The 12,577-nt window shown below is 36.0% G+C and overlaps 2 protein-coding genes and 1 long non-coding RNA gene across 5 annotated transcripts; 1 reads left to right on the top strand and 2 right to left on the bottom strand.

The window, feature by feature from the left end:
- Positions 1 to 4,128: 4,128 nt before the first annotated feature.
- On the top strand, positions 4,129 to 8,550 carry LOC111790660 (phosphate transporter PHO1-like). Of its 2 annotated transcripts, none has more exons than XM_023671656.1 (15): positions 4,129 to 4,176; positions 4,209 to 4,442; positions 4,770 to 4,865; positions 4,966 to 5,191; positions 5,313 to 5,655; positions 5,734 to 5,782; positions 5,972 to 6,043; positions 6,126 to 6,255; positions 6,361 to 6,731; positions 6,824 to 6,928; positions 7,009 to 7,053; positions 7,145 to 7,297; positions 7,403 to 7,681; positions 7,768 to 7,913; positions 8,007 to 8,550. In XM_023671656.1, exons 2-15 carry the CDS (start codon positions 4,236 to 4,238, stop codon positions 8,095 to 8,097), a joined length of 2,313 nt encoding a protein of 770 aa, XP_023527424.1. In that variant the 5' UTR covers positions 4,129 to 4,176; positions 4,209 to 4,235; the 3' UTR covers positions 8,098 to 8,550. The 2 variants fall into 2 exon arrangements, with proteins under 2 accessions (XP_023527424.1, XP_023527425.1); XM_023671657.1 differs by having other exon boundaries at positions 4,209 to 4,444; positions 4,775 to 4,865.
- Positions 5,886 to 6,805, bottom strand: LOC111790662. 2 transcript variants are annotated; one of them, XR_002814526.1, is made up of 3 exons: positions 6,694 to 6,805; positions 6,328 to 6,535; positions 5,886 to 6,049 (listed from the first exon to the last, which is right to left on the bottom strand). It is a non-coding gene; the product is annotated as an uncharacterized LOC111790662 (long non-coding RNA). The 2 variants fall into 2 exon arrangements; XR_002814525.1 differs by lacking the exon at positions 6,694 to 6,805 and adding an exon at positions 6,603 to 6,691.
- LOC111790661 (long-chain-alcohol oxidase FAO1-like) lies at positions 7,592 to 11,870 on the bottom strand. Its single transcript, XM_023671658.1, has 5 exons — positions 11,610 to 11,870; positions 11,252 to 11,524; positions 8,751 to 10,480; positions 8,510 to 8,579; positions 7,592 to 7,692 (listed from the first exon to the last, which is right to left on the bottom strand). The coding sequence occupies exons 1-4, from the start codon at positions 11,841 to 11,843 to the stop codon at positions 8,564 to 8,566; spliced, it is 2,253 nt and encodes a 750-aa protein (XP_023527426.1). The 5' UTR covers positions 11,844 to 11,870; the 3' UTR covers positions 7,592 to 7,692; positions 8,510 to 8,563.
- Between the last annotated feature and the right edge of the window lie 707 nt (positions 11,871 to 12,577).

Raw genomic sequence — 12,577 nt, 5'->3', positions numbered from 1 at the left:
GGGTTTTTTTTTTTTTTTTTTTTTTTTTTGTTTTTGTTTCAATGGTACTAAAGGAGTTCAATTCAATACTGATGGCGTTTCTAAGAGGAATTGCCACAGGACATTCTAGTAAGTCGGGTGCTGGTGGGTTCTTTGAAACTGTTCACGAACATAGATTCATGGGTATACTATAAAATGGCTTTCTCTACGAGCCTACAAGCTTAGTTTTGGTTTAGCTTCCCAACTAAGACTCGACGAGTTCTTTTCCCGAGATTAAGTGAACAATTTCATAGCCCTCCATCCGTAGCCTACAAACGTGCTCAAACTAATAATTGTAGAAAAATAAAGAAGATGAACAAATGGAAAATTGCTTAAAATTAATGAAAAATTATTATTATGTATTTAATTTTCATATATAGTAAAATTTGCATTTACCTTATATAAGTGTGAAAGTTATGATATTAACCGTTGATTCATTAAGTTTTGAGATACCAAAATCATATTTTATTTACTAATCTAATTAACAAATTGAATATAGTGAAAGGGTAAGTTATCTAATTTAATTAAAACATTATAATACCATATCAATAAATAAAATAAATAATAATAATAAAGTAAAATATTTAAGAAATGGTTTGTATTTTAAAAAGGAATTTGAAGTTTAATTGATGTTATTAAACAATTAAATTATGAAACAAATAAATTTTTAATTGCCAAAGTTTCAAATTAAAATAAGAAAAAAAAGGAGATACATAGAATCCATTTGATAATTTATAATATTATTATTTTTCTCTCTTTTAAATTTACCAATCAACCCTTTGGATATATCAATAAATAAATAAATAAATAAAACATAATTTATAATATATCAATAAAAGGAGATTAATGGGTGTTAGTTCATGTACATTTTAGCCCACGAGAATCCAATACAATTGTCTCATTAAAAAAAATAAAAAATAAAAAATTATTCAATAATAATATAAAACGCGTCTACGGAGAGGTTTCCACACCCTTATTTTCGTTCCTCTCTTCAACTGATGTGGGATCTCACAATAAAGCGGATAAATGGTATTAGAGTCGGTTACCGGATGGTGCGAAACACTGATCGAAGTTTGACTATGCCCTCTTCGAAATAGACGTGTTTTAAAATTGCAAGACTGAGAAGAATTCAGTTTGTTTTTGTGTGGATAATAAAAAAAGAAATATAGATAGTGGACTACAACAGTGGATTAGCCTCTAATTATCTGTAAATTAATCCAATTTTTTAAAAATTAAAGTTAAACCAATCAGAGATTAAGCGACAAGTAGTGGACACTGCATTATATTTTTCATTGGTTACTCTTTAAAGCATATTTCTAATGGAAATGTGACCAACAAACCCTAATTCCCTTTATTTCCTTTAATTTATGAAATTAAATTCTTACATTATTAATTCTCTTTCATATCTATGCATCAAATAAATAAAAATAGATATTTTTTAAGTCAAAATTATCCAATTATGACTTCGTTACGACAGCCTAACGTCTAATGGAAGAAGTTAGGCGTCTATCGCACATCCCTTTATTTCACACAAAAAGATATAGTTTAGGCTTATCGTACATTTCATCACCGTTCGAATCTGGTAAGTTTTTTTTTTTTATTTTTTTTTTAATCACTTTTCCGGTAGAGGCCAAGTTGAAAGGGTATCCCTTCACTTTAAGGGTTACTCTATCTCGACTTCTAATTGACGTGAGACATTTATGGATAATAAGCTCAATATTCTGCTCCGATTTACTAAATCTAATTTTTTTCGTTAAATTATGTTTGACATTTCTTTAGTCACTACAACGACGTTGATTTCCAATCTAATATTTATGAAATGGGTAAAAATAATACTCCGTTTTTTGAAAAATAATATATTTTTTAAAATAAAAGAGAAAAGTTTAGGGTATTTTTTTTATAATACATGTTTTATTTTAATTAAATAAATTAATATTTGAATAAGTTGCTAAGTTAATTAAATAGTTTTAACATGTTTATATGATTAATATAATTTAAAGACATTCTTTTTTCTTTCTTTTTGTTGAAGAAATTAAATAAATTATATATTAAGTGGTTTAGGTTATCCTAATGGATGTCTGTTTGAGATGTAATGTTATCATAAATCCTATAATCTTCCTTCCTTCTTAAAATATCAAATTCAATTCCACATTCTAATACTTTAATGTCTCTACATCATAATCCAAATTATTATTCTCTTTATATTTCTTAATCAACCTATCATTTATCAACAACATCAAAACGTGTTCCGATACAACGCTTAAATCTCTTCCAATTTGTAACACGGTTTGATTTTGACTAATGAAGTTTCGCACCCAATCGTGTTGGTTCATCTTTAACCTTTTGGACTTGGTAGGATATTAGGCATATATAACGAGAAAGTGCACCTGAACTCCTTTCGTGCAACATCAGATGGCAAAGAGAGTAAAATGGTCTTAGAGCGTGAGATCCCATGTTTGTTGGAAGGAGGAATGAAGCATTGTTTATAAGAGTGTGGAAACCTCTCCCTAGTAAACACGTTTTAAAACTGTGAGGCTGATGACGATATGTAACGGGCTAAAGTGGTCAATATTTGCTAACATGGTCTCGGGATGTTACAAATGGTTTTAGAGCCAGACACTGAGCAGTGGGTCAACGAGGACGTTGGGCTCCCAAAGGGTCCCACATTGGTTGGAGAAGGGAATGAAACATTCCTTATTAATGTGGAAACCTACCTCTCTCTGGTAGACATTGGTTGGAGAGTAGAAGATGAAAGTGGTGGTCTTGAGTGGTTACAAATGGCTTCGGAGCCAAACACCAAGTGGTGGGTCAGCGAAGACGCTGGCCCTCTAGGGCGTGGATTGTAAGATCTCACATTAGTTGGAGGGGAGAATGAAACATTTTTTATAAGAATGTGAAAACCTCAACCTAATAGACGAAAGCGATGGTCTCGAGCTGTTACAAATGGCTTTAGAGAATGAAACATTTCTTATAAAAACGTGGAAATCTCTCGCTAGCAGATGTGTTTTAAAATCGTGAGGCTAACAACGATACATAACGGGTCACGGACAATATCTGAAGTTGGATAAAGCAAACTCCCTCCTTAGACGAGCATGGGGCTTAGTCAAAATGGCCGAAAGGAAAGGAAAGGAAAGACGAAGAGAATAAATGTAATATATAGCCGTCCAAATTTCTTATATTAAATTAATATATGATATATTCATATTCCAAATTATATTCTATATAGAAGAATTAAGCGTATACAAAAGATAGGTTCATAAAAAAAAAAGAATCGCATATCTTGTCACACACAGTCCTACGTTATGTTCTGTAAAGGAATTATTTTGTAAGCATCATATATCAAATCAATATTACTATTAATTACGAAATATTGTTTAATTTTTTATTTTAAACTATGTTTTATAAATTATATTTATTTCATCCTCTTGTATATACTTTCAACATAAACTTCACCTTAAACATCATAATTAACAAAACGACGTTTTATTTGACATTATAATTTATTGATTAGTCATATATTTTTTTGCATTAATTACAATAATGTCAAAATTACTTATTAAGATATTATACGTTTGTAAACATTGTCACGCCATGTTTTCATTCAATTTGATACCAAGTTTAATTATAACCGAGAGTTGTTTGTCAATATTTTATCGATCTTTTTAACTCAACTAGCTTAGTCAAATAGCACAAAGAATAGGTTTTTATTTATTAATACAAAGATTTGAACCTCGAGAGTTTATACTAATTACGGTTGATTTATGTTCAGAGGGTAAAATTCATACTTCTAATATTAGTTAAATTAGGGTCGTTGGTTAAAACTAAGTAAAAAATAAATTTTTTCGAGAAATTTTCAGTATTAGAACAAAAAATGTCGACTTACAATATGATGTGAAGTAAATTCAAAAAAATTTGACGGGAACGTGTTAGTAGAGATCAAAGTTGAGATTTCTAAATATTGATAGGTGTAACGGCTCGAAGTTTAATTTGATAAAAGGTAAGCAAAAGGGAGAAACTTTTGAATATAAACTTTTCTCTCTCTTAATTTTTGCCTGTTTCTCTCTCTAGAAACACAGTATATAATTCTCCAGTTTCAGCGCATTGGAATCTGCCTAAAATTTCCTCCCATTTCTCTCTCTGCTTTCCCCTTAATTTAACAGAGAGAGAGAGAGAGAGAGAGAGAGAGAGAGAGAGAGAGAGAGAGAGAGAGAGAGAGAATGGTAAAATTCTCGAAGGAGCTGGAAGCTCAGCTGATTCCTGAATGGAAAGACGCCTTTGTCAATTACTGGCAACTCAAGAAGCTGGTTAAGAGAATCAAGCTGTCTCAAACACCTAACCCTCCTCCACCCTCCCCTGTCGCCGCCTTCATTTCTTCCCTCGCCGGAAAATTCCGCCGCCTCCCTTCCGACCACCACCTCTCTCAGGTACCCATTTCAAATCCCAAGCCGTTTTTAATGGCTATACCAAATTTGACGTTGGGATTTAAAATTCAAGTGATATTATTGTTGGGTATTGAAGTAGCATGCTTCTCTGTTTGCCCTGAATTGAAACCGCCAAGAACATCAATATGACACACACACAAAAAAAAAAAAAAAAAAAAAAAAAAATCCCTTTTTGATTTATATATATATGTTCATGATATCTCTCCACGAACCCATCGTGATTCATTGGAAAATGACGCTTTTGTCCACCTCATCAAGAACCCATAGCCATCCCAATTAATGTTCTTTTTCTTTTTATAATTATTTCAGGTGAAGAAGAAGAAGAAGAATGATAGCTTTGAAGATGGTGATCCTAATGAACACCATGAAACAGAACTGTCTCAGTTCTTCTCTGAAGAAGACGAAGTAAAATCTTTGATCATTTTTTTTTTTTTTTTTTTTTTTTTTTTTTTTTTTTTTTTTTTTTTTTTTTTTTTTTTTTTTTNCAAATTTAATTATTTTTCAGGTGAAGATATTTTTCGAAACGTTGAATGAAGAATTGGAGAAAGTTAATGAATTTTATGGAAGTAGAGAGAGTGAGTTTATGGAGAGAGGAGATAGTCTTAGAGAACAGCTTGGAATTTTGCTTGAATTCAAACGGATTCTTGAAGATCGCCGCCGTAAAATTTCGCCGTCGGCATCATTTTCCCGTTCCTCCTCCACTTTTTCTCCACGTCACTCCAGTTTTTCCGGTGACTCCTCAGATTTCTTTCCATTTTTGTTTTTTTTTTTATAAAGTTCGGTTAATTATTTTCCCGCCAATTATTTCTAAGATTTAATGGTTGACACGTGGCGGGTTAATCCTGAATACAGAGAACACAGAATCAAATGCAACGTCAGCAGAAGTATCGGAGACGGATGAAGCAATAGCGGCGCTGGAGAAGCACGGCGTAACGTTCATTAACGCCGCCGTGAGAGGGAAAACGAAGAAAGGGAATAAACCCATGATGGCGCTTCGAGTGCACATTCCGGCTACTACTCCGTCAAGGACAATCTCCGCCGTGATGGGGATGTTATGGGAGGATCTCATCAACAACCCAAAAAAGGACGTCTCCGGCGACTCCATTAGCCGTAAAAAAATCCAGTGGGCTGAGAAGATGATACGTGGCGCCTTTGTTGAGCTCTATAAAGGCCTCGGCCTCCTCAAAACCTTCAGGTCCAAATTTTTTTTCCATTCTTTTATAAGTGTGTGGTGGCAAAAAACAGAGCTCATGGTTTGATCTCTGCGTGGCAGCTGGCTCAACATGAAGGCCTTCGTCAAGATACTTAAAAAATTCGACAAGGTAACGATCCACGCACACCGCTAGCAGATATTGTACTTTTTGAGTTTTCCCTGTCGGGCTTTCTCTCAAAGCTTTAAAACGCGTACACGAGGGGAAAGGTTTCCACAACCTCATAAAGGGTGTTTCTAATAATATGGGACATCACATAATTATAAAATTTGTGATACTTAACCTGTTTTTGGGGAACAGGTGGCGAACCAAAAGGCGTCGGCGAGCTATCTTCAAGGAGTGAAAAAGTCGGCCTTTATCAGCTCCGATAAGGTATGCCTGAAAAGAAGGAATTTAATTAATTAATTAAAGTCCTAAATGAATATTAATTTGGGAAATGATGTGTTTAATGGAGGTGGTAAGACTAATGGACGAAGTGGAATCCATATTCACAAAGCACTTCGCCAATGATGACAGAAAAAAGGCAATGAAATATTTGAGGCCTCAGCAGCCTAAAGATTCCCACATGACCACTTTCTTTGTTGGTAATTTTTTAACCGCTTAAACAATTTGAACATAGCTTACCAGTTAAAGATAAGGTAAGATAAGATATTTACCTTTTGAGCTCTCGAATTGTTGGTTGGTTTCAGGGTTGTTTACGGGTTGCTTCGTGTCGTTGTTCATTGTATACGCAACGTTGGCTCATTTGTCTGGCGTCTTCTCTGGTCCAAATGAAGTTTCTTACATGGATGTTGTGTATCCTGTTTTCAGTATGTTTGCATTGCTAAGCCTGCACATGTTTATGTATGGCTGCAATCTCTTTACCTGGAAACAAGCAAGAATCAATTACAACTTCATTTTCGAGTTTCAGTCGAGTACTGCACTTAAGTACCGCGATGCTTTTCTTATTTGCACCACCACCATGACTGCTGTGGTTGGAGCTCTTGTCATTCACTTGATCTTAGGACTCTCTGGTTTCTCACCTGTCCAAGTTGATTACATTCCGGGACTTCTTCTTCTCGTTAGTTCTTCGATCTCGAAATCATGGCAATTTATCTGTTTCTCACATTGTTCTGGTTTTTACTTAACTTCCTTCTTCATCTTGTTCTTCAGATTTTTGTTGTCCTTCTCATATGCCCGTTTGACATGTTCTACCGACCGACACGCTATTATTTTCTACGTGTGTTTCGGAACACGGTTTTCTCTCCTTTTTATAAGGTAGGCAGGCAATAGCAGTTTCTTTCTCACTACATCATGTGTTCGTCTTTTACAACTTTGAAATGTGTTCTTCTTTTCAGGTTCTGTTAGTTGACTCTTTCTTGGCAGACCAACTTACAAGCCAGGTATATGATATGATATGAATGCTTACACATTGAGTAAAAACTTACTGTTGCTGCAGCTTGTTAATCACTTTTGATCTTTGTATGTTGACAGATCACTCTGCTGAGGCTCATGGAATCCGCTATCTGCTACTTCACTGCGGGTTCGTTTGGCATGCGTCGAGGTGAGATCTGCAAATCCGGGACATTATACTGGGAATTGGCTTACCTCAGTTCATTTTTGCCATACTATTGGCGTGCAATGCAGGTGATCTCTGAAGTTCTGTCGTTTTTCTTACTAGCTTTTTGATCGATAATTCGATATACTTGAACTGACACTGTGATCTTTCATGTTCTATTCTGCGGGATCAAGTGTGCAAGAAGATGGTTTGATGATAATGACTTGGACCATTTGGCTAACTTGGGCAAGTATGCATCGGCCATGGTGGCGGCCGGTGCCAGGCTTACATATTCTCGGCAAGACACTCACTTCTGGTTCATAATCGTCTTGGTCACTTCCTTTGTAGCAACAATATATCAGTTGTACTGGGATTTTGCCAAGGACTGGGGAATTCTCAACCCGAAATCTCGAAATCCATGGCTTCGAGACGAACTCATCTTGAAGAGCAAAGGCATCTACTACCTGTCAATTGTGAGTTCTATCTGCAAATGAGATTATAAATTCCATTCAGTACAGTAAGGTTATTCAAATCAGGTGATAAATGAAATTATTTGCAGGTTTTGAATGTGATCCTAAGAGTTGCTTGGGTGGAGTCAGTGTTACAGTTGCATAAATTGCACATTAGAAACGTCGAGTCGAAAATGCTCGACTTCCTGTTGGCTTCGCTCGAGGTTATCCGACGAGGGCATTGGAATTTCTACAGGTATAGCACCTATCTTGTGTACAACCATCTAACAACAACAGAGCTATAGGCTTAATCTTTCCTGATTTGCTAACCACACATTTTATACTGCAGATTGGAGAATGAACAACTAAACAACGTTGGAAAATACAGGGCTGTTAAGACAGTTCCTCTACCATTCCTCGACGCCGACTCCGATGGCTAAGACCGATTTATGAATGTACAGGTCTGGTTCCTAACAAAGCTGACCTGAAGGAAGGGATGAGGATGGTCAACATATACTAAACTATAATTGCTCCATCTCATTCATCCTATTGTTCCAATTCACACTTGTAAAGTACAAAGTGTAATTTCCGACACATGGTCCCAAGCGACAAAACTCTCGCTCGGCTCCTCGACACATAGTAATTTGATTGGTAAAGTGTAAGGTAATCCTATTTTCTCAAATTGTAAGGAATGCTTGTTTCTAGTGAAGCATTAGCTGCTCAAGCAGCAGTTGAAACTACCCCGAAATCTGCCCCGTGTGTGTATATTGTACGTGCTCGTGACAACTCCAGAAGATACCAAGTTAGAGTTAGCTTACAATTGCAATATCCTAAGCAACAGAACTCATGTACCTTGGAGATTGAAATTCAAAACAATGAACACCAATTTGGGAGCACTTTCTTCTCCTACCTTTGCTTGAATCTGTATGAATCGTTTGGAAATTTTGTTTGGGTTATAACAACAGACATAATATAGCAGAATTAACAACAGTTCATGACGAAATCGAAAAAAGAGACTGAATGAACAACATTAAATGGATAAGACATATATAACTGCATGATCAAGCAAACAATAAACATCTGAGGAACCTACTTCAGTAACAATGCTGCTAATCTGTTTGAGATACAGTAAGCAGTGGATTGGATAGTAATCATGGGATTGACACCAACAGCAGTTGGAAGAACACTTGCATCACAAACAAAAAGCCCTTCAGCTTCCCAGCTCTCTCCATTTTCATTGACAGCGCCGTCTTTTTCAGAAACCCCCATTTTGCAGCTCCCCATCTGATGAGCTGAGGTATAGATGTTCCAATTTTCTGTCAGTGATAGTGGCCCTCCCTCTGCGGATACCATATCCAAAAACTCATCCAATTCCTCCTTCCCAATCCCTTTACATTCAAGTCTCTGTCCATCACTCCTATGTGTGCCAACTTCAGTAGCTCCTGCAGCTACCAAAATCCTCAACGACTGTCTTAACCCCCTCTTGAGGTTTTCCCTGTCTTCTTCACTCAAATTGAAGCTCACCCTTCCCTCTGATCTTACTGCCCCGGATCCCAAATCCCGGACGATTGTTATCAAATGGGAAATTCTCGAATACTTGAGCATTCTTTGCTTAGTGTCAAGTCCAGATATCCAAGGAAACAACACAGAGAATGATCCTGGTCCTAATAAAGGAGTCTCTATGATGGTTTTAGAATTTGATTCGGATCCTTCAGAGATAACCTTGTGGAGTGATGTGATTATTCCACCCTCATAGGATTTTCCCTTGAACTCTGAATTTGAGTCTGGAAAGTATCCCCAAGCCATCAAAACAGGGTGGAGATGAAGATTTCTGCCAATGTGTTTGTTCCTCAGCCCACTTGATATCATCAATGGCGGCGTCAAAAGAGCCCCACAAGCTGAGATGGTAGCTTTGGCTTTGATTTGCAGTTTCTTGGTGAAGTTGTCACTCCAAACATTTGCACGCACTCCCAAGCACTTGCTCTTCCTCACACTTCCAGTTTTGTTCCTTTCCAATATGAATCTCTCAGCCTTACAATTTGTTATGATCACTGCCCCATGATTTACAGCATCAACGAGCCAAGTAGAATCAGTCCCTTGTTTCTCCCCCCTTCTACAACCATAGCCGCAGGATCCACAATAATGACCGCTTGGGGAATTTCTTGGTACTTTTTCAACTTTAAGCCCCAAATTTTCACACCCTTTTCGAAGAACTTGATTCTGAAACCCCTCTTCATCACAGTCTTCTGAAACCCCAAGTCTCTTGCACACAGCATCCATTGCGATTTGATATTCAGAGGTTCCAAAGAACGGAATCTTGTGGCTCTCAGCCCATTCCTGCAAAACGTGATTTGGGGTTCTGATGCTCGCCGACCAATTAACGGCGGAGCCGCCGCCGACGGTTGAACCTGCCAGAATCAACATTTTCCCATCATCACTTGTGAAAATCCCACCGGCTTCGTACAGTTGATTGAGGGAAGGGCCTTCAAGAGATGAATAATCAGATGCAGTAAAATAATTCCCCTTTTCGAGAACCACCACTTTCTGGCCGGAACTTGCGAGAACCGCCGCCGCAACGCCTCCGCCGCAACCGGACCCAACAACCACCACATCACATTGGATGGAAAGGGTGTCGCCGTCGTGTCCAGTGACTCTGAGACCCTTCTGTAAGAGGGATTTTTGAAAGGATGATTCTGTTTCGTTGTTGGGTTCTATGATTCCCTTCTGGAGAGGCCTCTCATCGGAGGATTTGGACCGATTCTCCTCAATATCCGGCCGGTATTTTATGGCTTCCCAAGCAGGGAAGCCGCCATTGACATCAACCTGTGTCAAAGCAATAAAAGTTCATCCAATGATTATGCCATATTTTCTCTGAAATTAAGGATTTGTTTTGTTCACTAATTTCAGTCTCTGCTCCAAAAGACTATTTTTAATCATAAATTTTACATAAAATATTGTAACAAGAAGATACATCATACTTTTTCTGGTCTCCACCTATCCTTAATGTGTGAAATAAACCCTCTTGAATTTGATGAGCAGAAAGTGAAATATATTAAATGCAAATATATATATATGTATATATTTTCATGACTAATTTTAAAATTATATGGACTAAAATTAGACACATGAATGAATTTTAACCAAATTAGAAAAAAAAAAACAAAAAAAAACTTAGTTTTGTATACTACTAAATATGTATAAAAAATGAGTTTCTATAAAGAACTCACCTAGAACAAGACATATTTTTTAATTGACTAATATATATATCTTAACCATTAAGAGAAAACAATAATAAATGAAACTTATAGTGTGAGGTGCCGTATTTTAGAGTTCAATTTCCTCCATTATTAGCATTTAATGAATTTACTTTAAATGTGTGTATTAGAAGTTGGGTATTAAAATCAACACTTTATTAAGTAGGTATGTCTCTGTCCCTCTTTATTGCATTTTCCTAATAATACTCATACATTTACATTTTATTCAATAATTCCATATATTCACTCTCTTTTTTTTTAATCAAAAAAAAAAAAAAAAAAAAAAAGTGTTTTTGAAAATTTAAAGAAAAAAAATTGTAGAGAGAGATGGAGAGATTACCCGAGAAAAGAAGGTGTAGAGGACAAGAACTCTGATGGAAGCAAGAGCAGCTCTAATGGGCGTGAAAACCTTATTCTTACACCATCTCCTCAAAGCTTCCTCTCTGTTCTCCAATGGCATACTCGAGAAATTGCAGATATAAGGCCATTTCCTGCAAAAACAGAGCGATCCACAGAGCAGCAACGTCCCTAGCCTCGTAGCTAACAACCACAGCACCATCCGCACCAGTATCACGAGTTCAGTCAATCCTCTTTTCGCGACTGTCTCTGCAACCTAATTTCAACTTCCATAAACCTAACTTAAAATCCACATCGAATCAAAGAACAATATCTACATCTTTTTCCGTCAATAAACTCACCTCGTCCGGAATCGGAGATCGCGAACCGGACTCCGCGTAAAACGCCTCGATTGCGGCCGCGTCGGTAGTATCGATCTCATCGTTGCCGTTGTTGTTTGATGAACCGAGCGGCAGAGGAGGCAAGATAGTGTCGCAGATGGTGGCTAAAGACTCCATCTCCGCTACGGAGAAGCCATGCGTGAACTTGCCGCTCCTTGTTCCTCTCAACAGGGGATGGCACTCCGATCTCCGCATCGTCGCTCTGTAGATTGATTGAATATGAATATGCCTCTGCTCCGAGACGAGGGGTCTCTATATATAGTTGTGTTGATCACAATTCAAAATTCAACGGATTAAAACATATCTTATTCAACAAGACAAAAATTCTAATTTTTGTGTTTTTATTGGTTAAAATAAAATGAGTGATGGATACATTTTCCAAATTTTAAAAATGCTAGAAATAAATCTTTTTTATTTGTTATTTTAAAGATTATTTGAAGATTAATAATTTGACTATTCTAGTCGCGTGGATTAAAATTAAAAAAAAAAAACATAATTATTGTGTTTTATATTTTCAATATTTGAATAGACATTTAATAGCATTTATGTTAATTTAAAATAACAAATAAAAAAGATTTATTTCTAGCATTTTTAAATTTTGGAAAATGTATCCATCACTCATTTGATTTTAACCAAGGTGAGTGTATTATTATTATTATTTGATAATAATAATACTTTTTTTTCTAGAAGAATTTATTGCTTACTTTTTTAAAAAATATATTAATAAAATATTTCATTATTTAAAAAATATATAATATATCGACTAGGCTTACTACGGATCACCAAGTTTTGTGGACACGTCAACATTTTTCGAAAAGAAAAATATATATATAAACCATTTAAGATTTTTTTATCCAATAATTTCTACCATTTTTTTTATCTACGTACATTAGTGTAAAATTAGAGATAAACGTTAGAGTCAAATGGAA

Source organism: Cucurbita pepo, chromosome LG03 (genome assembly GCF_002806865.2).
Source record: "Cucurbita pepo subsp. pepo cultivar mu-cu-16 chromosome LG03, ASM280686v2, whole genome shotgun sequence".
Lineage (NCBI taxonomy): Eukaryota > Viridiplantae > Streptophyta > Magnoliopsida > Cucurbitales > Cucurbitaceae > Cucurbita > Cucurbita pepo.
This window is presented reverse-complemented; position numbering and strand designations above follow the sequence as displayed.